The 26,505-nt window shown below is 36.0% G+C and overlaps 2 protein-coding genes across 5 annotated transcripts; both read right to left on the bottom strand.

Moving 5' to 3' along the window:
* Window positions 1–339: 339 nt before the first annotated feature.
* LOC129926030 (uncharacterized) lies at window positions 340–3,353 on the bottom strand. Its single transcript, XM_056027853.1, has 2 exons — window positions 2,696–3,353; window positions 340–2,132 (listed from the first exon to the last, which is right to left on the bottom strand). Exons 1-2 carry the CDS (start codon window positions 2,785–2,787, stop codon window positions 446–448), a joined length of 1,779 nt encoding a protein of 592 aa, XP_055883828.1. The 5' UTR covers window positions 2,788–3,353; the 3' UTR covers window positions 340–445.
* A 2,353-nt stretch (window positions 3,354–5,706) lies between these two features.
* Window positions 5,707–25,270, bottom strand: LOC106054132 (uncharacterized). Of its 4 annotated transcripts, XR_008777679.1 has the most exons (12): window positions 24,501–25,270; window positions 20,984–21,017; window positions 19,840–19,932; window positions 17,907–18,037; window positions 15,863–15,986; window positions 15,539–15,750; window positions 11,310–11,363; window positions 11,119–11,188; window positions 10,927–10,992; window positions 10,572–10,820; window positions 9,916–10,098; window positions 7,372–7,512 (listed from the first exon to the last, which is right to left on the bottom strand). XR_008777679.1 is itself a non-coding variant. In XM_013209876.2 (11 exons), the coding sequence occupies exons 1-11, from the start codon at window positions 24,624–24,626 to the stop codon at window positions 6,863–6,865; spliced, it is 1,809 nt and encodes a 602-aa protein (XP_013065330.2). In that variant the 5' UTR covers window positions 24,627–25,267; the 3' UTR covers window positions 5,707–6,862. The 4 variants fall into 4 exon arrangements, 3 of the variants coding, with proteins under 3 accessions (XP_013065330.2, XP_013065332.2, XP_013065333.2); XM_013209876.2 differs by lacking the exon at window positions 9,916–10,098 and having other exon boundaries at window positions 5,707–7,512; window positions 24,501–25,267; XM_013209878.2 differs by lacking the exons at window positions 9,916–10,098; window positions 10,927–10,992 and having other exon boundaries at window positions 5,707–7,512; window positions 24,501–25,267.
* Window positions 25,271–26,505: the final 1,235 nt, after the last annotated feature.

The raw sequence follows: 26,505 nt of genomic DNA, 5'->3' as shown, positions 1-26,505 counted from the left end.
TACTCAAAATTTTTTTAATTTTTTGATTGCACCTGATAGATATTTGAATCCCATAGGTAACTGGCTAATTTTGTTTTGAAAATTATTACTGGTTTTATTTTTATGAATTTTTAAAATTTTTATTTTTTTCCGACCCCATTTTTCATCTGAGGTCACATCATTATTTTTATTTTTTAATGAAATTTATTATACATATTGAAAATTTTTGCAGCCTATTACCTATGATATACTATCAATAAACTACATGTGAAAAATTATTAGTCTAACTTATACAGAACTAAAGATTTTGAGATTCTTGTGGACAACATGCACCTAAAAATACATTTTGAGAAAAACGCATTTAAAGTTTTTAAAATGATATAAAATATTTATTGTAACCATAAAAATGAAAAAAAAGGGAATATTTACATAAAACAACATAATAGATAATAAAAAAAACAAAAAACTATTCATTAAAATGACCTGATTGATAGGTTGGACCTTCTAGAACCTCTGCCCGGTGCTCATGCTCAATTCTTCGTTTTTTCAAGTTTTTTCTCCTGGACACTAATGCGATTGATTTTCTTTTTCTAACAAGCTGTAGTTTGACATTTTGCTTTTTCTCACTAGAAGAAATGTTCTTTAGTGTCCAGGGAATGCCTAATATGTCAAAAACTGATCTGATGCCAACAGGTCCATTATTGAAGGCCAAAACAGCAAGGTATGTCGCAGCCCTTACCGTTTTTAATGTTGCGAATTCTGTTTTGGGGCATCTTTGCCAAATGAGGGAATGAAAAGATTCATTGGCGTTTTGTGTTCCCATTCTAGAACATCTTTTTAACAGATCTGTGTCTGTTAGTCTTTTCATTATAGGAAATAACAGTTTACCTATTTCTGATGTGATGGTCTGGTTGTGTTTTTTATATGGCTGTTTTAGTGCCTCTGATCTCTTAAAGTGACACCAAGATGTAGCGCCATCAGGACACAACCTGTGGTTATGATCTAGGTCTGAGCTCATCATATGAAAAAATGAGCCCATAACAGCCAGCTTCATTTTTTGAATGTCGGGAGCATTTTGGCGCAGAGCTTTGGAATAGTAATTTGTAATTTTTTCAATTTTTGGCTTTGTAAGCCTATAATTTAGTTCTTTTTTGTTAGACATTTTTAAATTGTTCAAAGCATTAAACATTCTTTTTGAGATGTGGTTAATGCAGTCCTCTTTTAAGATTTCTACATCATATCCTGAGTTGGTAATGGCAGATGAATGCGATTTACTATCGCCATCACACAGCATCGTGCCAAAAACAAGTTTTCTGGATGCCACAGAGCGCGAAAAGATTTTGGATGCTGCTGCGGCCTCCATTGCATTTGCTGAGCCACTGAAGTTTTTTTGACACATATGCTTAGAGGCATCAAAGTTTAGTTCTGCAGAGTTTGAATCACAAACATGGCAATAATTTGATAGGACTTCGGTGTCGATGACGAGTCCAGTATCAAAATCAATAACTGTGCCAATTCCTGAATGAGATGAGTGGCCCCTTTTATGCCAAGTCCCATCGAAAGAAACTGTAATAACAGGACAGCCTGTTGAACTTATTCTTTCATCTGTAGTTAGAGGTTGTGAAATGTTTCTTCCATGCACAACAGCAGATGCCCTAATCATACATTCTTCACCAGCTTCAATTATAGCAGTATTGACTATGTTAGCTAGATTGTTATAAGTATTTCTGTGCATGCAGGGCATACTCATAAGTCCACAAAACCTATCAAATTTAGAATGCGAGATTCCAGATTCTTTTAATGCAGCGACAGCGCGGACATTAATATCCAGATGAACATCATTACTTTTTTTTGAGGTCCAGTCGGACCACAAATATGTTTCACAATTTAGGCATTTGATTTTAATCAAATGAGCCATGCCTTTTGATTGTGTGATGCACATAGTTAATTTGTTGTCAAAGCAATGTGGACAGCACAACAAGGAGACCATTGTGGTCAATTGCATTGAATTCATCATGACGTATATGAAATCTTCAGGCAGCCTCTTATTGGTGTTATCAGCGTTAGTAACTGCAGTTAGGGATATTTTTCGCTCAGCTGCACTTGCAGGCTGTGTTGTTGCTGCTTCAGATCCAGCTGTGTCCAAAACAGAGCTGCAAACAAATAAAAAATAAATTAGAGGGTCTTTAAAAAAAAATTCAATAGTATGAAAGTACACGTCACATCTATCACAACATGAAGATTATTTTAAATTTTATAATGCATTTTAGAAATCATATATTGTATTAATCATAAAAAGTAAAGAATGTATAGAGACATGTTACATGTAATGTAGATCTATATATGACAATATGTACTAGATCTAAAAAAAAACAACTAAGACCAAGACTTGAGTTGAAGTTGAAGTCCTACAATACTGTTCAATACATCATCATACATGATAATCTAATCTCTAGAGATTATCTAGTTCTAATGTGATCTATGCTCCTAATATAGACTAGATCTATAAAAGGATAGATCTCTATGTTTGCAATCATTTTCATGATATTTATTTAATGTCTATAGAATCTAGATTCTAGATCTAGATGTGATTCATTGGATAAACACGTTGTCGAACTCAAAGAGCCAAGGTTTCATTATTTTATCAATTTTATGTGTCAGCACACGCTTGTCTAGTAAATAAAAAAAAAAAAGCAAACTCTAGATCTAGACTTACCTTTGTAATTGTGCATTTGTCTTTGAAGCATGTCGTCCTCTGGGCTTACAGTAACGTTTTTTCTTTCCAAACATATAACCTTTTGTTGGCATTTCTGAGTTTCAATAATGAATCGATTGTTGATGTGAGGAAGTTTACAGAAGGACCGGTTCACGTCATGTGCGCATGCGTGCATACTTTGTTGTTACGGAAGCTTTTTCAGTGCGCATGCGTGTATGTACAGTATCCAGAGAAGCTTTGATGGTGCGCATGCGTAAATATGGCTTTGTGGGTGTGTATATGAGGATATAGGGAAAAAAAAGAGGTAGTGACGTATTTTGAAAGTTTATTGCAGTACTATTTATTTATAGAATGAGAAACCATGCACATAATCGGAACTAGAAAAGTAGACCTTTGTATCGATACCATCTGTTAGGGATGAGAGCGTACATTAGCTTATCAACTATAGCTTACAAAATGTTGATTTTTCACCAAAACATCAACATTTTGCTTATATATCTACATTTAAAATACAAAATTGATGTATAAAACGTATTTTTTTTAGTATTCTGATAGGGAATTCGTATTCTAGACATTTTAAACTATTAAAATCAATTAATTTTAAAATATCGATATTTTTGACCTAAATCTATGTTTTCTCACTGTGCATCCCCCTTAAGTTTAAACCCCTCTTCTACAGATGGCTTTTTTTTAAAGTTTAAAACCCCTCCAGATGGTTTTGAGTTTAAGATCCCCCTACAGAGCAGTTTGAGGTGGAAAACCCCCAACAGATTATTTTGACGATAAAACTTCTTTTTTCGATATAAAATCTAAAGCAAACTACAGTCACTTAATTCCAAGAGCGTATTCAAGAGAGGTTACACATTTTTACCAGTGGCAGGGCTCCATTAATAAACTGCAGTGAATAGTCATCTGCCGAAATTGAAAAACACTAAATGTGGCTCAACAAAGATGGCTAAGACAGATTTTAGGAGTCAGTTATAGAGATCGGGTCTAAATCAAAGAAATCCTATGCCGAACTGGTAGTCGACCCTTTAGTAAGATTGTGAGAGAGCGACGCATGAGGTTTGCGGGACATGTTCTCTGGCAAAATAAATTACGCATAAGAAGAGTTGCAATGATATCCTAGTACAACTTGACGCCACTCATTCTTGGAGGTCCTCATGGCAGGTGGGAAGAGGCTTCAGACATTACCAGTGACAGATTTTTAAGGAAACAGCTTGACGTCAAATGCTCCGAACGGCGCGGTAGGGTCTAAGTCAGTAAGAATAGCACATTAGGTTTTTGAAAATAAAACTTTTAATAGACATTACCAGTGACAGATTTTTATGGAAACAGCTTGACGGCAAATGCTCCGAACGGCGCGGGAGGGTCTAAGTCAGTAAGAATAGCACATTAGGTTTTTAAAATAAAACTTTTCAATAGCAGGAAAATGCAGTGTAGATACCTCTACAATTTTATGGAAACAGCTTGACGGCAAATGCGCCGAACGGCGCGGGAGGATCTAAGTCAGTAAGAATAGCACATTAGGATTTTAAAATAGAAATTTTTAATAGCAGGAAAATGCACTGTAGATACCTCAGAATATGCAATTTGTTGACTTTCAATATCAGAAATAGTGCTTGGCGGCGGGGCTTCGCGCTTGGTAGTAATGGCCGAAAATTTCGCGGGGGGGGGGGGGGGGGAGAAAGAAATCCACCCCCAAATCCCCCCCCCCCCCGAAAAAAAAAATCCTGGCTACGCCCATGATATAGTGTAATTGTATAGCATTGTTTATTATAGCGACTCACTGACTGTGACTAGACTGTTCCCGTTATGGATTCAATCTTCATATTCTATATATTTACTTTTATTGTGTCTTGATCTGTCTGTGTATTGCTACGAACTCACAAGTAACATTACTCGTACAGAAACACGCAGCCTATCTTCTGATCAGTACAAATTTATACAGACCCAGATCAGACACCTTCTACAGTATACACAGATTGAGTTATGTTAAAGTTAGAGTGCTTGTAGTTTCACAGTTGCTTCTTATAGTTAATACAAATGAACTATTTTAAGAAAGCTAATTGTCACCCCTAATTTCTTTCCCTGCGTTACATCGATGTTTTGTTTTTTGACTTACGTGTCTCCTCTTTTCCGGTAAAACTATCAATGGATCCATTAAAACTATAATCGTCTCTATCAGGTATGAGAACATAGAAACTTTTTATTTGTGTATAGGCTACTTTCAATAGCGTCGGTTAACGCCAATATAATTAATTAAATATCTGTATAATTACATCTATTTTTGTTTGCATGTGACATTAAATAATATTTATTGTTGTGTGATAGTTTGTTACATTACTTTTTGTAGTATTAGTTAACCAATACCAAGAGAAATAACCCTTGGCTGACATCTAGACATAAAGATCTGGTATCAATATTTTGACACAATTAATTTTTTTTTTTTTTAAATTCCATTACTGAATCTGTTATGTAAGGAAATGTGTTGTTGCTCTGATATAGAATCATTTTAAAATGTCTCCGCGTTTGCGATTTTTCTTGATTTTCTTATGTCAGATTGGTTGAATTTCTGGACACGAAGCTTTACACCCATTTCAGAAGTAGGTCTACGTGCGTTATATTTACCTCGTCGGATGGTCCTCGCAATAATCAATGCTGACTCCTTCATGACTCGATGTCCCCTGCAATAATCAATGCTGACTCCTTCATGACTCGATGTCCCCTGCAATAATCAATGCTGACTCCTTCATGACTCGATGTTACCTGCGTGTTTTTCTTTCTAGGATGAATATAGGCTCTAGATTCCAGGATAATGCATTTCTTAGCTCTGAATACAAGAAAAAACTTCAATATCAGCCCGGACCAAACCTTTTTTACATGAACCTTATTTGACACCAAGAAAATGAAATTCTGAAGCTCAGAAAGTAGCAAAACGCTTGGCTGTGCTGAAGTCCTACTTACAGTGATTATTCTTGTTGGATTTATAAATTAAAATATTCGGAATATCGATTCTTAGTTTTATTTATTTGTATTTTTGTGCTGCTATAATGTCTCATAACCACTGAAAATAAACACGACATACATAATATTCATTTGACCTTTGTTTAAAATTGAAAGAAATGCTTGAAAACATTACATAGAAATAGAAACTAGTTAGTGAACACGTAAGTGTGACTAGAGTTAAATGGAAAACATTCAGTTGGGTTGGTCAAACTGAAACACAAAGACGGAGAGCTCTTACGAAGGCCGCGGACATACATTTGAGGGCCAAAGAAAAGCCCTTGCCGAAGACAGGCGAGGAGACGAAAGGAAAACTTAAATAACTGTACATATTCATCAGGGGCGGACTGGGTGTCAAATTCGGACCGGGCATTTCTATTCAATCAGGCCCATAAATTTCATATCATATGATGGACATCAAACTTTAGGCATGCCTGTCCTTAAATCATGTTGAGTTTCGATAATTGTATACACGAATACATTGAGCTCTATATTTTAATAAGAAATATAAGCCTTATGTTGCTTTTTAATTGCTAAGTGTGTAGGCCATAAATGGATGAAGCCTACTAGTAGCACTGTCTACGGATGTAGGCTATTACATTATTTCGGAAAAATTGTTAGATTAAATTAGCATTACACTGTAGAGAGATTTCTTTTAAAACACGATGTTCAGAAGGCCGCTTTTACAAGTGCATATTATAAAACATTTGACAATTTAATACAAAGTGGGATCCATTCGGCCCTTTAGGTTGCCCTACCGGCCCATGTAGGTACCAGCCCACCGGGCATTTGCTCAAATGCCCATATAGCCAGTCCGCCCCTGATGCCCATAGTGGGGTGTGTTTATTGCATACTGAAAACAAACCACGCTGTGGAAAAAAACTGCACAATCATGTAATTAAGCTAAAGCTATCTATTTTGCATTTTTCCACTTAGTTGTCGCCCCTTTGTGTCACACTGTGCGCTCCTTAGTGACATTCCTAACAGGTCGGTCCACCAAACCATTGTGTGACGATTCTTCGGGCGTTCGCTTGAATGTAACAGAGCCCCATCCCTGGAATGTTATGCCTACAACATAAAGCACAAGTGTGCCGTTTTATTAGGCCTACTGAAGATTCATTGCTAAGACATTAGTATTATCAGTGTCACTTAAGTTTTATTTCAATAGTTTGTGTGTTGTTCTTTTTTCGTCAGCTTATGATAGTGCTCATTTATCATTCTAAATTCTTCTTCCAGATCTTGAACACTTAAATTATCGTCGGTCAGCGCAAGAGGAGCAATAACAAACGTAGAAAACAGACAGGAAGACTTAGGAACACTTTCGGTATTGAGAAATCCTGAACCGCTGTATAAATCTTTGGAGTCTTCTAGAATTGTCTCCATAGAATTCCAAGCTTTCTGTTGAAAAATACGAAAACGTGAAGTCTGAAATGAATTTAGTGCTTGTGTATAATTCTGTAACTGGTCGTGTCTCTGAAGGTGAAAGGAGTCATCATACAAAGGAAAAGGAAGCCCACTGTTATGTGATGCTATGTGTGAGACATGTTCCTGGTGATCTTTAAATGTAAACGAGACGCTGTCTAATAAAGGCGCACACGAATCACAATGTTCCTCAGTGATCCGTGTTCTTCCGAAAGCAGACGGCGATCTTAATATAGTATCCGACGACTGGTAATATTGATCTGCAGACACCTGCGTTAATTTTGAAGTGACTGTAGAAGAATTTGCTTCCTTTTCTGTCTCATGTCCCTTTTCTTGAGTTGAAATAGATTTAAATCTACATATCTGGAAACAGCTCACTTGGTAAGCACCTGATGAGGAAAAATAATAGTTGAAAAAAAAGATATAGATCAGTATCATTAAGAAGTAAAATAATGATAATGACTTTCTTTAAGCACACAGCAAATTGTTTTGTTTTATTCGTTTTGGCTAATAAATTGTAGGGAAGATAATGTTTTACAATACTTTGGTAGTGACTTTTAGTTTGTATCTTTTTTTTTTCTTTTCCTAAACATTGACTATTTTTAACTGTTGGGAAACATGCATCTAAGTTACGCTTTACAAAGAATGCTAATTTTTCCTTGATGTTTTCTAGACTATCTATAAATACTAAGCACGAGTAAAGTAAATTGATATGTGTTAATCGAAGCCAGCGGGGTTCTAAACTTTTTTAGCTCGGCGACCCCTTTTACAATTCCTCACTTATTCGCGACTCCCAACAGTAAATTATTTTCATGCATAAATAGGCCTATACGTATCTGTGCTTTCGCTAATGTTACAAAATTATAACACTAGGTCTAATATAACTATTTTATTTGCATAGCCAAAGCTTATTGTTGAATCACAGTACAATATGTAATTATATTCTTGACATATATATTTCTCCTTATCATCCAATTACAAATAAATGAAATAATTTCTTCATGACGTGCATATATTTACATATTTATTTCTTTTCACATATATGTGACGATTTTCTGTATTTAAACTTGATAACTTCCTGTCTCTTTCGAACAAAAGTATACTATTGTAAATGGAAGACGAAGGTGCAAACACAGACTAATCAGAACAAGACTGCAAACGCTTGATCCAGATGTGTGTAGTTAAAGAGAAATGTTTCACTGTTCAATTATTTCTGTCTCCTATACATTTTTAACTTTCATTCAATTTCAGGCAAGTGCAAATGGGATCATCCCATTGGAATATGAAGTAGATATGGAAAGTAGGATGAAATTTTGTTTACATACATGCGTAAATGTTCTTTCATAGAAGTTATCATTTTATCTGTTTTCCAGGATTAAAGCCATTTTCCTCATAGAGAGCAGATTAGGTTGGAAGCATGTCAATATTTTCGGTGCAAATGACATAATGGGGGGGGGGGGGGTTCAGTTCCTGTTGTAACGAATAGGGCAGGTAGAGGAAACAGTGGTGTATGTCTTACAAAAGTGTCTAAGAGCTGCGGGGAGACAACTGAAGGATCACTTGGAATCTACAAGGAACTACGTTCAACAATAGAGTTTCTTACTAGAGAACTAAGAGAAACCCAAGCTTTCCTCCCCTGCTTCCATTAGGAGTTCATCCAAGGTTCATGTTGTCCAATGTGTTGTGGATTTCTAAACAAAGTTTACGCATAGAATTTAAAATTTATGGATGCCTTTTTTAACATTTTTTAAAATGTACACCGTTTTGCCCAAATATCATGGTTTTTAAGAATATATTTTGATCAATAGGAATTACTCGTAAGTAGTATCCTTAATAGTTTCATTAACATTAACAGTGTGATTATTAACTGTTGAAGATATACAATGATCTGCATTAATTCAAACGTATACAAAATATATCTGCTGGACAATTAAAATGTTCGAAATAAATTCTGATTCAGTTGTCTGCAACATCTATCCTCAAATAACAGTATATTTAGTAAATTCCAATGGAAATTAGAAAACCTTTACATGTTTGAATGGACAAAAATCCATATTTTCGATGGTCATAAGGGACCCCTGACAAATTGTTAGTCAACCCGCAATGGGGTCGCGATCTACTGCATTCGCAGTTGTAGCCTATGTACATCATAATTTTAAACTATCTTTTTTTATGTAACTGTTGCTTAGTTTAGCCGCTATTTTAAGAAAAAAATGTATATTCCCGCCAACAGTTTTTATTTTAATTTCTCTATGAATTTATTCTTTCTCCCCCCCCCCCCCAACTCAAAGCTAAAATTTGTTTACACATGTCCTGCTTTTAATGATAAAGTTGTTAGGATACTATTAGGTGTTGCAACATCTACAACTGAGTTGTTGGACAATGTATTGCATTTCTTAAGAAAACATTTTTTTTTTAAAATCAAAGTCACACGAAAATGCCATTAAGAAGAAATTGCAGAAGCAGCCACATACATTATTGATCGCACTTTTGTTTCCTTTCTTACAAAAATATTTTTGTTTTAAACTACACATCGTTGGCTGAGTGGTAAAGCGCTTGGCTTCTGGACCGGGGGTCCCGGGTTCAAATCTCGGTGAAGACTATTTTGAATTTCGGGACCTGAGCCTCTGAGTCCATCCAAGCTCTGACATTAGTTGGGTAAAAGTAAAGGCGGTTGGTCGTTGTGCTGGCCCCATTACACACTCGTTGACCGTGGGCCAAGGAAATTGTGAGCTGATAATGAAAAAACCTTTTTACAAACTAATAATACTTAGAGTGAAAAGGAAATTTACTCTTTCTATGTTCCTTCACAGTTTTATCAAACAACACATTCTGTTAATTAGAAAATATATCAGTTCTTCTTGAAGACATCTACCCTTGCATTCTTTAGATACAACTCTCAGCTCTGCACGACATGGACGCCTTTAGGTTTGCGGGCTTTTAATTAAGGGCATGAACCAATGGTTTGGAACTCGCTGCACATTGTAGGGAGACAAAAAAACATGCTTCATTCAGGAATGAATAAAATACAAAGACGAATTTATTTTCTAATACATACTATTAATTTTCCCTTATTGTCCGTATCCCTACCCAAACTTGGCCCCGCAAAATCCACAATGGTTAAGTCCGGCTCTGCTATTTAGTGACGGACTGACGGGTGAATACTTGTACTCCCCCTCCCCTCTTTTTTTTCGCCGCTAAAGTTACGTGGGGTAACTCTAGTCCGAATTGTAGAAGTAAAAGAGTGATCTTTCCATGACGTCTTGGTGACTGTTGAGCCATGAAGAGAATTATATATATAGAATGTTTTTATTATTCTTTTTTAAATACGATTTCTATTCTATTTATTTAAAAATGTTGTTCACTTGTACATTCACGATTACAAAATACATTCACATTAAAACTAAAAGTGTTAATAAGACGTAAATACAACTTTGAGACAACTGACCTTTTAGTCTTATTTGTCTTTCAATGAACAGAATAACAACCACCAAAATGACCAACAAGGGAACAGCTGTGCCGATACATACAGCCACGGTCAGATTTTCAGGTAGGAGATCTTCCTGAACACCTTCCTGAACATCTTCCTGAACATCTTCCTGTATACCTGAGGTTACATTGGGAGAGAACAGAGTTGTATTTGTGACTTTTTGCAGGATCTGTTCATTGACAATTGAATCTATCCTTGAAATAGAGGCTGCGGAATGATTTACAATAGAATTATTATGATACAATCTGTGCCGTTATAAAATAATTTTAGAACTATGCAATGAGATATAAAGTCCTTTTTATGAATTACTTACTCTCTGTTTTTTCAATCCCAGAGTCTTTACCTGTAATGAATGCACTGATAAACTGTAGGCCTATATCTGCAATGAAATTATTGTTGTAAGTTTTGTTTTGTAATATCAAACATTGTTGTTGTTTTTTTCCCAGCCCATGCAAATATTTTAAAGTTCCTTTTTACAATGTGAGCTTAGTTTCTACCTACTGACCTTGGTCTGGACGACCGAACACTGGAGTTTTAAAAGCGAGATCACGTGTTATTCCGTTCTCTGAGTCAATCTGGTAGACAATGCAGGAGAATAGCGTTATATGTAGATCCATTAGTGATCTATTATCTGGCATTTAAACAAATACAATAATCTTATTTATAGAGGAATGAAAAATTAGCCAACCATCTCACCCAGATTTGATAATCTTGTCCATCATCCAAAGGAAAAGTTTCAAATTTTCCTGGCTGAAAATAAATCAAAGAACTAGATATTGGGTGGCAAACATTATATAAGTAAAGTGGGAAGCGTGGTCGAGAGGCTAAGTGCGTTTGAACTTGGCTATCTATAAGGGGGCTCGAGGTTCGACACCCGACTTGGGCAGAGTTGTGTTTACTGAGCGCCTAAAGGCAGCACGGAAAACCAACTCCTAGATACCCCCCCCCCCCCCACTGGTCCACAAATGAGATTGGACCAAAGCGCTCTGAGCATGCTATAAGCATGAAAGTAGCGCTATATAAAAGCTATAATAATAATATAACTTCTACAGTGATACATTCAACGATGCGTACACGGAGTGTGACAAATCATCTCGCGAGATGTGCCAGTTTTGTGGATTTTTGTTCTGAGTGGGTGCCTCTCCAAGGTTTCCAATTTTGTGAATTGGGAAAGGATTTTTATTTCTCTTCTTTCATCCAGAGAGATCAGGGCAGCGGTTTCCTCCATAGCTCTTATGGGTGTTGTTTTGATTGCTCCTGTCATTATCCTTAGACCAATATTTTGAACCTTGTCTATTTTTCTAAGGTTGGTTTGGGCTGCTGAGCCCCATGCTGTGGCACCATATTCTAGTACAGGTCTTACATAACTGGTATAGGTCTTTTTCAGGATGTTGTGATTTGCTCCCCAATCTGTGCCAGCTAATTTTTTCAAGAGGGATAGTCTCTGGATGCCTTTACTCTGTGTTTTATCTATTTGGTTTTTCCAGGTTAGTCTCGGGTCATAGGTGACTCCAAGATAAGTAGGGCTATCATTTTTTTCTAAAGCTTCCTTATCTAATGTTAATTTTATTGTTTGTTGTTTTGTTGACAATGAGAATATGGTATATGTTGTCTTTTTGGGTTAATGGACATGCCCCAGTCTTTGGACCAATTATTGAGTTTATCAAGAGCATCTTGTAATCGAAATTTCGATGTTCCTACATATTCTTCTGTGCTAATTAAGGCAAGGTCATCTGCATACATGCTGCTCTTAACTTTTTTGGGTAGGTTTTGATTTAGATCGTTTATGAATATTAGGAAAAGTGTTGGGGATAGGACTCCTCCTTGGGGGACACCATTTTTTATACCCACTGTGTGGCTTCTTTGTCCTTGCATGCAAACTAAGGCTTTTCTATTATTTAGGTATTCCTTTATCCAGTTGTACATTCTGTGGGATATGTGATGCTGGATTAGCTTGAGCAAGAGACCTTGTTCCCAGACTTTGTCAAATGCTTTTTCTAAGTCAACCCACACAATTGTTGTTGGTTTCTTTTCTTGAAAGCCGTCTTCTATTTCTTGTGTGATGAAGGCAATTTGATCTTCTGTTGATCTGCCTTTTCTAAAGCCAGCCTGGGCTTCAGTGAGTAGGTTATTTGACTCAAGGATCCATGTCAGCCTTCTATTTATCACTCTTTCCATCAGTTTGCAGGTACAGCTAGTGAGGCTGATGGGACGGTAGCTATCCAGTTTATTTCTTGGCTTGCCGTGCTTTAGTATAGGGATCATAATGGCTTTTTTCCAGATGTTTGGAATTCTGCCAGATTTCCAGCTAGCATTGAATAATTGTAGCAGTTTTCTTTTGGCTTGAGGACCCAAGTGAAGAAGCATGTCATTTGATATTTTGTCTGGGCCCGGGGCTTGTTTTGGTTTGAGGGCTTTTAGGGATTCATCTAGTTCCTTCATTTTAAGATTAGTGGTCATTCCCAAGGAGTAAGCTGGATTGTTTTCTTTAAATTTATCTTGGATTTCTGAGTTTACATCTTTATTTCTACTTTCATTAATTTGTATTTGTCCTACGCTTTGGAAAAACTTAATGAATTTATTTGCTGCTTCTTGGCCTTTCAGGGGTTTGTTGTCCTTTTCTATTACTATAGGAGTTGTTCTGTTTTCTTCCTGGTTGAGACATTTGGCTATACGCCAGAGTTTGTGGCCATCTCTATCTACGTTTAGTTGTTCTGTTTTTTCATGCCAACTTTTCCTCATGGCGGAAAGGTAATTTTTCCTGAAAACTGCGTTAGCTGCTTTTAGATTTATGTTATTTTCTATACAAGGGTTATTTTCTACTGTGTTTCTGGCTTCAATAGTGGCATTGTGGAGTTGTTGAAGGTGATCAGACCAGTTGGGGATATAATCTTTTCTTGCTCCTCTAGGAATTGATTCCTTAGCTGCTAGGAGTATTGCTTTGGAGAAAGCTGAGAATGACTTATTAACCTGATTTGATTTGCAGTTTATTGAAGTTGTATATAGGTCTGTGAGCTTTGAGAATAGGTGCCAGTTGGCTTTTTTGTAGTTCCATCTGGGGATGGTGGAGTTTTCTGATATTTTGAAGGAGGTATCGATACTGATCAATATGGGTCTGTGGTCGCTGGTGGCTAGCTGGTCTGCAACTTCTCTAGTGCACTTTTTGGATAAGTTGTCTGTTGCAAAGGCTAGATCTGGAGTGGTTGATGTTAGCCAGGCTCTTGAAAAAAAGGTTGGTTTGTCCTCAGGTTTATTTAGCAAGATAAGTCTGTTCTCTGCTTGCCATTCTTCAATTTCTTCTCCCCTGGCATTTAGGTCTGGGTATCCCCAGCTCTGAGAGTGACTATTCATATCTCCTAAGATTAGACAGTCTTCTTGGTCAGGTATTTTAATGTGGTCAATCTCTATTTCCTTGTCTGGTGGGAAGTAGCAGTTAAATAGATTTATATTTCCATCTGGGAGAATTAGCTTAGTTCCCATTATTTCTGATTCTGAGGAGTTGGGCATAATTATGTCTGTGGTAGGGATATCATTTTTAATGAGGGTGAGGATTCCTCCTTTGGGTCTGATTTCTCTATCTTGTCTGATGCAGGTGTAGCCTCTAATGGAGAAACGAAGATTACTGTTCAAATGAGTTTCTTGGATGCAAGCTACATCAATTTCTTTCTCATGCAGAAATATTTTTAGAGTTTCTTTTTTCTTTTGGATGCCCTCTGCGTTCCATTGTAAGATTTTTAGACTTTTGGTCTTGGAGTGTTGGCCACAAAACTGGCACAAAAAACCGTCTCAAAAGGACCAATTTCATACAGGAATCTCTAAACCTAAAAAAGAAACACCAACTTGAAAAAATTACTCTGGAATCCTCGATACACTATAATGAATCTCCACCCTGGGACGAAAGCCCTCTTCCTACTATAAGGGACCATATTGAAAACATAAAAAGAAAATCTGATTACAGACCAACAGAGCTCAAGGAAATAGTGAACTGTTTTCTACATACAAATTACCCTAGCAATCAGTGGATCAGAGTTTACACGGATGGCTCATCCCATAAAGCCACCACAAATGGAGGAGCTGGAATACTTATCGAATGGCCAGATGGAGGAAAACTAGAAAAATCCTTTGCAACTGGAGAGCTCTCTGACAGTCACAGAGCAGAAAGGGAAGCACTAGCACTAGCTGCTACCATGCTAGCAAATCATCCAAGTTCCCCTCACAGTCAGATTGTCTTTCTAACAGACGCAAAAACAACCCTCCAAAGCCTGCAAAACTCTGATTCCCCTTATATTAAAAACCTCAGAACAGCACTCACAAAGCTCAACCACAACAGCAAAAAAACTGTCATTCAATGGATACCAGCTCACATACAACTAGCAGGAAATGAGAAGGCTGACACACTCGACAAGAGTGGGAGAACAAACTCACAAGTAAACTCTGCTCTCTATCCAGAAGAAATGAAGAAATTAATTGTAGATAAAATAAATGAGAAATGGACGAGCTCCCATCCAAATCACAAGAAAGATGATGCTTACTATAAGCTATCCCGACAAGACCAACGTCTAATCTTTCGACTCAGGACCGGACACAACAGAATGCGACAACACATGTTCCGGAAGCTCAAAATTGGAACCAGTGAAATCTGCCCATGTGGAGTATCACCAGAAAATGCCGACCACGTCCTCCAAAACTGCTCTCTCTACCAAGAGGCCCGTATAAGACATTGGCCCCAAATCACCCCAATAGAAAGAAAACTATATGGAGAGCTCCCTGATTTGGAAACCACTGCGCAGTTCATCTCATGTATTGGTCTAGTCATATGAACACTCCAACATAACAATGAGAACGATGAAGAAGAAGAAGAAGATCTCGCGAGATGAACTATTATCCAATAAAGAAAAGGATGTTAGTTAAAGTAAATTGTGTACCTTCATTTTGTGGTTATATTGAATGCTATTGTTGATATTGAAGCATTCGCTAAGCTGCCAATTCATTAAGCCTAATTGATCCTTCGTCATTTCTTTCGAGCATTCAATCAGACTATAATAGTGTTCAATGTTGGACTTATTTGTTTGTTCAAAGACCGCAAACGCTGCCTTGTCTTGGTAAATGGTGACAACTACAATAGGGGACAAGGAATCTGTAATGGCAAATTCGTTACTATATGAAGAAACACTTAATAACATTAATCCCATTTTATGTGGTCCTTATATAGACTAGACATTATGTTAAAAAATAATTTGAAAACTTACTAGATTTGCGTGGTACTTGAATCAAGAATCGCACAGCCTGTTTCGGTGCATCCAAACTTACAATATCTACAATATAGGAGTGTATGTTGTCTGATATAGGGAACCACGTTGAATATGTGTATATCTTAGAACAAAAAAATAAATCATTATAGCTCAAATACATGTATATAACAGTACAGTTTAATCTTTTACAGTTCGACTCCTACATTTTCCTTGTTCGCACTAAAAGCTCAACTTTCCCTGGGTACGTTTAAAGCACCCATTAAAGCTTTTATTTTGAAGCGCAGAGGAGTGTTGAAATAAAGTTTTGCTTAACAACCTGCAAAAATAGAAAACGACAGGGTAACAGTTTGTTCTGAGACGAAACAAAAATGACTCTTCAGGTCTGTGTAGCATTCCCTTCAAGGAACCTCGATCCATGCACTATATGTGCTCGTTTTGGGGTGAGGATATCAGAAAAAGAACCTACAAGGATGCCAATCTAGAAATACGTCTCGGTGACCCACAGCTATACCACTGGACCAATACGTCTCGGTGACCCACAGCTATACCACTGGACCAATATGTCTCGGTGACCCACAGCTATAACACTGGATAATACGTCTTGGTGACCCACAGCTATACCATTGGACCAATACGTCTCGGTGACCCACAGCTATACCACTGGACCAATACGTCTCGGTGACCCACAGCTACACCACTGGACCAATATGTCTCGGTGACCCACAGCTATACCACTGGACCAATACGTCTTGGAGACCCACAGCTATACCAGTGGACCAATTCGTCTTGGTGACCCACAGCTATAACACTGGACAAATACGTCTTGGTGACCCACAGCTATACCACTGGACCAATACGTCTCGGTGACCCACAGCTATACCACTGGACCAATACGTCTTGGTGACCCACAGCTATACCACTGGACCAATATGTCTCGGTGACCCACAGCTATACCACTGGACCAATACGTCTCGGTGACCCACAGCTATACCACTGGACCAATACGTCTCTGTGACACACAGCTATACCACTGGACCAATATGTCTCGGTGACCCACAGCTATACCACTGGACCAATATGTCTCTGTGACCCACAGCTATACCACTGGACCAATACGTCTCTGTGACACACAGCTATACCACTGGACCAATATGTCTCGGTGACACACAGCTATACCACTGGACCAATATGTCTCGGTGACCCACAGCTATACCACTGGACCAATATGTCTCGGTGACCCACAGCTACACCACTGGACCAATACGTCTCGGTGACACACAGCTATACCACTGGACCAATACAACCTTTAACGTCCTGGAAGACGTATCTTAGTTTTACGCAGGGCTCTTCCTCATATCCTCATCTATTTAAAACTCCCCCCCCCCCCGGGGCAAAAATATTTTTTTTACATATTACAGCATGATTGTTTTACTTTTGTTTTTTTCTAATGTAAAATGTGTGGTTGGATATCTTTAACAAGTTTGGTGAGCATACATCAAAAACGTATTCAATTTTCTTTTTGTTTTTTTTCGTAGAAAAGTACACCAATAGTTAAATATAAACAAGTGCAAATATAATCATATATAGATCTACAGCTCTACTATTATAATCACTGATACAACAGTAAAAAATCAACATATTCATAGTTTGTGATGTAGCTCTTCAGTAAAGTAGATAAAAAGATGGAGGCGAATCATATGTAGGCCTATAGTTCTCAATCTTTTTATCTTGTACATTACAGTCGTTTCTAAAAAAGATGATAATCACGTCCACGCGAATCCATTTGTTAATTGTCATGCATTTAATTACAGACTTAATCTCTGCTAAGTAATTTATTTTTCATGGCTGGGTTAGGCAGCTAGTTCAATGCTCTAATTGTACTGGGGAATAAGGAACACTTGCACGAGTTTGTTTGTAGACCTAGATCTAGATATTGTTTTGCAGTGGACAAGATAACAATCACTAGGCCTAACCAACATTTTAAAGCCTTGTACATAACTTTAAGATAAAATTCGTTGATTTTTTTATTCACAAAAGTTACCTTCTCTAACTCCAAGTTTTTATCATGAAGAGATTCTTTGTCAAGTTGAGCACTGCTGCAGGTGACCAGCTGTGATTGATATGTTTCTTTATATACAGGCGTGGTCCTTACCAAAAACTGCGTCTCAGAGTCTACATAAAGCACAATAAATAAAAACACAGGTTTCTAACTTGTAATAGTCAAGTTGAGATGTGGGAATATTGAACAACATCCATGGCTATTGAAGAACAGAATAATCTTAAGGCCTTTGGGAGCTGGCAAATTTTAGTTTTAGAATAGCCATGGGCTTTCATCAAAAACCTACTTCTAACGGAAGCTTTTTGGTAGGGTTAGCACATATTTAAAATTATGTGAACCAAACATATAATTTTGTCATTTTTTAATAAATATATTTTTTTTTTTGAAATTAGTGTCACCAAAAATATTCAAACTATTCTAACTGTAAATCGAGTGCTAAAACTTTAGTTAAATATGCACTTCTTTCACATTTTTTTTTGTATGACATTTTGTTTCCATTTCAAAGTTAATAGCTACTTTGTATTATAACATTGCTTTCTCTACATATACAAGATGGCGGATGTTTTATCTGTAATCTAGATCTAGTGAATTCGAATGCTTTGCTTGCAGGATTTTGGACGCTCTTTGCTTCTGGCTTAGGAGTTTTGATTGCTCCTGGTTTTATTTGTCAGGGGAGTATATCGATATAGTTAAATTTTCAAATTGCAGTGTTAATTTTGCGTTCTTCTTCATATTTGTTATTTTCTTCAAGTCGGTCGCGTTCCAATCGCGTCATACTTCCTATATTGTTCATTTCCTGTTCCTTTTGTTATTGTTGTGCATTCATCCAAAGAATGTCTTATCCGACGTTTTTGATTGAAAAAAAGGACTTAGAGGGTGGTCTTGTCCACCCGAAGGGTACTCTCCTGTTGAAACTATCTGGCAATAACGCCATGAAATCTTCTATTGGGAGCCTTTTAGAGGCTCTCAAGTTGTCAGCTGCTGAAGTAACAGCATTATATAGGTTCGAAAACCCTTATACATGGTTTTTGGTACCAACAACTGCGAAAGTAAGAGACAGACTTGTTGGTAAGTCTTTCGGTAGTGAGACTTCCTTCAAGGTTGAGATCTTCCCAATAGAGGAAGAAAGGCTGAAAATTACCCTACATTGGGTATCGCCTTCAATTGCGAAAACCAAGATCGTTGAAATCATAGAAACATTTGCAGCGCAAGGATCCAATTATGTAAATATTAACTGGTCTATTATTTTAAACAAGCTGCCAAAACTAAAAAATAAAATGATACATTACTTTAACTTGATTATTATTTCCGAATACAGGAATCTTGTTTGGGCTAGCTGGCTCAAATGTCTACATAATAATAAGGTGTTTGATCCTAATCACTTGGGATTAACATTTAGGAAAATAATGGACTTTAGGGTAGAGAATTATCTAGTTTGATTTCATATACCTGTACAATGCTCATGTATTTTTTTAGAAATAGGGTGTTGGGCGTCAGGGATATCTGATATTGTGTTGATTGTTCTGGAGTAGAGTATACTTGTATCATTTTTCTGTCTTTAGGGGGTTCATTGGTTAGGTAGTATGTCTTTGATATTAAATAATATTTCTATGACTGTTAAAAAAAGCCCACAAAAGAGGCAAGATGGCCCATAAAAGAGGCACATAAAGCCCAAAAAAGAGGCAAAGAAAAGAGGCCCAAGGCCCAAGGATTCCTATGATGATAAAGCTAAAACTGAATAGCGCAAATTCTGAGGTTTCCTTTTGAAAAAAAAAACAAAACATTAGTACAATACTGGAAAAAAATGGTATTTCATATCACACTGTATTATTGTCATCTACATCCCAAATGCAAATCTATCTTAGCTTTCTACCGTTGAGGCTACTGTAATATGAATATAGTTTTGAGATCTTACCATAAGTCCATTGAATATTCATTAGCTGGCCATTTACTTTTAAATAAATCATGTTCATCTTCTGTGATTTGTATGTCATTGTTATGTTACATTCTGGGGAAATTTGATCAATTATTGAACAACTTTTAAAATAATTTTACATTGAGTAATGCATACATTTTCTGTAGGTTGGCTTTCTAGTTTCCCAAAAACAATCTGGCCAAAGGTCTATGATATCCTAGACCAACTCTCAAAAGCCCTTTGTCAACAAGATGATCATTTAAGCACATTCTTTTTGAGGGCTCAAGGCTCCCTGAACCACTAACGGTTTCTTTGGCCATGATGAGTCCGGAGGCCGAGCCCCATGATGAAATCCTTCGTAATTCTTCTTTTTATCGCCAGAATAACACAAAGAAGGTCAACTCCACCGCTTGTGGCCCTTGGAGGCTAAGGTTCCTTTTCCCGGCTTGTCCTTTAATGGGCTTTTCCATAAGCCCAGAAAAAGATTACCCTCGTGTGTTACCACAAACTAGTAGGCATAAAAATAATCAACAGCTATTTTTGCAGAATTAAATAAAACATTTTAAATGTATTTCTGTGGAATATTTCCTAGCAGTGCATCGCACTCAGTACCCAAAGAATAAAGAGGAGATTGCTTGTTTACTAATTCAAATGTACCTTTATTTTGTTTTTCTTTTATGAACTGACGCGAGGACATTGCACTGTTTAGAAACAAATTGCCTGTCCATTAAATGAAATATATTAAATATAAATCCTATCCATTTTTTCCCACGATTTCTGTCATGTTGAAAAATTAACTTAAAGGATTTATCCCATTACAATAGTGTCCTTCCTTTTATCTCTTCATTAAGTTCACTTAAAAAAATCACCGTAATTTCACAATGTATTTAATGAGTAAACCAATGATTCCCAAACTGTGTTCCACGGAACCCCAGTGTTTTGCGAGGCGTGCATACGTTTTGCACGAACTATTGACATAATTAACTAGTAGGCCACCATGTGAATTAATGTCTCTAAAAAAATAAGCAAAGTGTTCCGCTAAATATTCAGAATGTGCGAAGTGTTCTTTTAAGGAAAAAGTTTGGGAAACACTGGACTAAACTATAGAACGAATCGTCACAAAGACAAAATGAGTTATGTTTACCTTCCAATAGTTCAATGGTACAAATGTTCATTTCCTGTTTGGGGACAGTGAAAAAAAAACAAAATTATTAATTACTCTTGGTATGATTATGGTTAAGAAATGTTAGTAGATAGAGATTTAGTTATCTTGTGACATCTAGTATACTTTTTTTTTTAAAGTGGTTCTTACTTTATAAAGCTGATAAGGGTCTGTGATTTCTATACGAATTTGATTTTTGTTTAGATCGGATCTTATCGGAACCGGAATGGATAGAATCGTTATTTAAAAAAAAACGTGCAGTATGGAAATCGAACCCACGACATTCGCTTTATTAGTGCTATACTCTATCAACTTCGCTGCAAGTTTCGGAGATATCTAAACTTTCCATCCAACCTTTTCTTTCCAAAATGTTTCCATGAAAAAAGTGAAATCTAAAAGTAGGACTAAGAGATGATCAGATAGATTACAAACTAAGAAATGATCAGATAGATTACAAACTAAGACATGATCAGATAGATTACAAACTAAGAAATGATCAGATAGATTACAAACTAAGAAATGATCAGATAAACTAAGAAATGATCAGAAAGATTAGAAACTAAGAAATGATCAGATACAACACAAACTAAGAGATGATCAGATAGATTACAAACTAAGAGATGATCAGATAGATTAGAAACTAAGAAATGATCAGATACAACACAAACTAAGAAATGATCAGATACAACACAAACTAAGAAATGATCAGATACAACACAAACTAAGAAATGATCAGATACAACACAAACTAAGAAATGATCAGATACAACACAAACTAAGAAATGATCAGATACAACACAAACTAAGAAATGATCAGATAGATTACAAACTAAGAAATGATCAGATAGATTACAAACTAAGAGATGATCAGATACAACACAAACTAAGAGATGATCAGATAGATTACAAACTAAGAAATGATCAGAAACAACACAAACTAAGAAATGATCAGATAGATTACAAACTAAGAGATGATCAGATACAACACAAACTAAGAAATGATCAGATAGATTACAAACTAAGAGATGATCAGATACAACACAAACTAAGAGATGATCAGATACAACACAAACTAAGAGATGATCAGATACAACACAAACTAAGAGATGATCAGATACAACACAAACTAAGAAATGATCAGATACAACACAAACTAAGAAATGATCAGATAGATTACAAACTAAGAGATGATCAGATACAACACAAACTAAGAAATGATCAGATAGATTACAAACTAAGAGATGATCAGATACAACACAAACTAAGAGATGATCAGATACAACACAAACTAAGAGATGATCAGATACAACACAAACTAAGAGATGATCAGATAGACTACAAACTAAGAGATGATCAGATACATGTAAAACAACAAATTCTAAACTATTTCTCTCTTTGTGTGTTATGAAAGAAATGGATCAGTCTAGGCCAGTGATGTCCAACCTAATTTGACCAGCAGGCTATTTTTATTTTCGACACTCATGTCGCGGGCCACATGAGCGAAAAGATAACAACGACGAAATGAAATTCATCTGAAACTAGGCCTACGAGAAACTTTGAAGAAACCCGTGGATCTAGGTCTTACATTAATTCATGAGATATTTGAAGTATATATTTTTTTTACACGCATGGCTTCATTTCTCTACGTAAAATGTGAGCAACATTGTAGCTAGCTTTACAAAACAAACATAATGGCGTATTACCATGTTCCACAAAAAAATAAATAAATCCGTTCACTTTTCCTGGTAGATTCAGAATCCCATTTCACAAACACGCAAATGTTAAAGATCATGGTATCAATCCTTCAGAGAAAAGTGAAAGCCCTAACGTAGGTAAAGATAAAATGTTTCAACTTTTTTGTTTTTGATGAGTGATTTTCTACACTTTGTGCCATTTGGCAGGCCGGATGAAATAAAGTCGCGTGCCGGATGTGGCCGCGGGCCGTTGTTTGATCGGTCTAGGCGAAACTTAGGCATATTTCTTGTAGGCTTGAATCTTAATTCTGGTGATAAACAGGACAAGCAAAACTATCTACCGCCTTTACTTTCCCCAACTACCGCGGTACCCATTAAAGTTAGTGGGACTGGGGGGTGTCTTTAAAACCCCGAAGTTAAAGATTCCAATAGGGATTTGAGTCCAAACCTCTCGGTTGATAACTTAAGCAATTTGGCTCTACATTTTTTTTAAAATTCTGTTTAGAAGTATTTGTAACCTTTCTGTTTCCCCCAGTCCAAATTTAAATGATAAATTAGCATATTTACAAAGGAAAATATGTTAATTTTTTTTTTTTTGAAGTGAACGAATCATCAATATAGATGTTTTCCAATTTAAACTCGCTTATAGCGAAAAAAAAATGTAATAATAATTACTTTGGTCAATTTTTTAATTTTTTATTATTTATTTTTTCTGAATCTGGTCTTATAAGTCGCCACCAAGCCCCAATGTTGGAACACATGTTTCCTAGTTCAAGGCAAAGATAACTTGTCAGGTCAATGGTATCAACCATGCTGATAAGTTCAAGCGTTGGTTAATACTAAGTGCTGTTTCATTCATTAGATAGTTTTGTGTCATATTTGTAGATAAGATAAACTGATGTGTTGGCAAACAACAGCTTTCCAGGAAAGATAAACAATCACACTGGAGACATTTGTTACTTCAAATTGATCTCCTCATAGAGATTGGTCATAGTGTCATTTCTGTTACTTTTTTGCCTTGAAAATACTTTTAACATATGACCTCCTGTATGTGTGGTGTAGCACTTTGATTGTTTTCATGGGTTCGCCCCCCCCCTCCCCCTCAATGTCATTCCTGGAAATCTTGCAGGAGGTTAAAGCTAAGAAATATAACCTTCAGTGTGGAAAGAATTTCTGAAATTTAAAATCATGTGCCAGAAAATTCCATGGATCAAAATAAAAACTATAGAAAAAAAGTTAAATCCTAACAATGTCTAGGCTTTTCTATTTTTGGTGTCGGCTGGGGGGAGTACACTAAAGATGAATCTCTGTTTTGTAACAATTAAATTTTTTAAAAATGTTGAAGGACCTGAATTAGATCTCGAGTGCTAAAGCCTATTCAAGTCTCATCATGTCTATACACTACCCACTGTACCAGGAAAGTGCTTATGAAAATAGAAGGTTTTATAGTTATTTATTGTTAGTTTCAAGATTTTCTCTCAAGAGAACGAAATCAACTTATGCCTCCACATTAGTCAAGTACAATTTCTTTACCTTGTTAAAGATATTGAAGAAAATAATTAATTACCAATAGTTAATTTAATAATTGGTTAATTTTTTTTTATTATTGATTATTTATTATTGATTATTGTTTTATCAGGTCAATAATTGTACAATTGATAATTAACAATTGTACAAAAGTTTAACTTGATCCGAGATTATGTGTAGGAGAAATAACATGTACAAATTTTTATCAGACAGACATAGTGAGTAAATATAGGCTTTGTAAAAAAAAAGATTTTGAAATGTCTTCGAATCAATCTTACCTTTTCAAGACATGGGTCATGGTTTGCGGGTGTTGAAATTCTCAAGCTCAAAATGAATATCATGATTAATAAGATCCCTCGTTTGGATTTAAAGACAATTTTACACATATTTAATCCAGACCACATTTAATAGTGTGATATAGTCACCTCCGCGTGACCAGTATGTTTTAAAATTTTATCCAATAGTATGTGAAAACTAAACCATCAAAACGTCAATTGTTAAGTTGTTGCTTGCATGAATTGAACGTTACTTAGAAGTCACTAGAACTAGATAGTAAACACACTGTGTGGTTTAGCAATGTGGAAAGTCTGAACGAGTTTTAATCTATTTATCTATACAAACATATTTAGCTGATAGAAATGTTCTTTTTTTAATCTCTTTTTAATACTTTCATTGTCCTCTCTTTTGAAATAAATGTTGAAAATGACTAAAATTATTAGGAGAATGAAATAGATTATTTAAAATTTGAATAGAAATCAAAAGATTTTTTTGAAAAACAAGACAATGTCAATGAAATATCCACAATCCACATTTCATAGTAGTCAGTACATCTGGCTCAATTAATCAAGTATAGTATAAAAAATATTAATTTAAATCAACTGAAATCATATATAAAATCCACTACACTTGAAATCACTGAAATACAACATTTCTCTGAAATATAACAGCATAGAGAAAAGTCACAATCTTTACCAGGAAACGGAAACAAAACCCAGAACTAACTGTATGCTAATATAACTCAAACTTCCAAGTGGGCCTACACAGTAAGGAAAAATTCCGGGTCCAAAGATATTGAGTTTTTTTTAAAGCCCTACCCTGGTCGTGGGCTTTAAACAAATATTTAGGCCTGTTTATTTATTTATAATTTTGATTTTAGTTTCATGGCATTTTTTTTTTAAATCTCTTCCTACCTAGGTATTTGTGTACATCGGTTAACGATAATTAATCAAATTATGGGCATCTTGGCTTATATTTTGAGTTTTTTTTCCTTGTTCCAACTGCAACGGAAAAAGGTGTGGGCGGGATAATTAATATCAAGTAGGCAATTTAAAATAAAACCCACATGTATTTGTGTTTATGCATTTGGGTTTTAAAAAAAAGCCAAGCCCTTGACTGTTACGATATGTCGCTTGATAAACCTTCTCAACGTTGGATAGCAGGAATTCCGACGATAAGACGACAACAGTGACTGTGAGTTATTAGGCTCAATGGTTCTCAGTTTAAGATTTCGGCGGTCAATCTAATAGTGTCTGTGTTGTAACCGTTGTTGTCATTGCTCCAGGTCTAATGTATTTTTCGAATATATTTTCCAGACATGGAAATACCATTTCGACTTTGAATTTTAATTTGCTGTCTTTTATTTAATCAGCTCTAGGCTCAACGAAAATTTAAATAATTTGATAAGATGATCGTAAAGAAGAGGGGAGCTTGGTCTAGGGTTCCAGAGCGCAGGGTAAAGAAAAGGTAAAAGTATCCATTTCAGACCTTACCATCCAGGGCCGGTCCTAGCGATTGCGTGGCCCTATGCGAAACTGATTGCGCGGGGCCTAGTCTGGGTGGTAATAAGGATAATAAGTGAAAATTTAGATTTTGTATCAGAAAAATAAATTCGACTTTGAATTTTATTCATTCTTTACTAAGTACAACATTGCGATCAAATTAAATGTATTTTAGAAACCTTGCAATCTATGGCATATTTATATGCCAGTGACTATAAAAGTAAAAAAAAAAAATAGGAACTTCCGATTAAGGTGAAAATTCATGAGATTTTTATGAGTTTTCAGGAGATTTTAATAAATTCAGGAGATTTTCAGGAATTTATCTAATATTTTTTGCAATTTAATAATTACAGTTAGAATTAGCGCATGGCCTGTGAAAGCGCGGTGCCCACTGCGACTGCATAGGTTGCAGTGGCCTAGGACCGGCCCTGTCAGGCACCTATTTTTTTTAAAAACAAAACTGAGTGTAAATCTTTGTAGAAACAGAAATAAGATGATAATTTAA

The sequence above is a fragment of the Biomphalaria glabrata genome, chromosome 4 (genome assembly GCF_947242115.1).
Source record: "Biomphalaria glabrata chromosome 4, xgBioGlab47.1, whole genome shotgun sequence".
NCBI classification, from domain to species: domain Eukaryota; kingdom Metazoa; phylum Mollusca; class Gastropoda; family Planorbidae; genus Biomphalaria; species Biomphalaria glabrata.
This window is presented reverse-complemented; position numbering and strand designations above follow the sequence as displayed.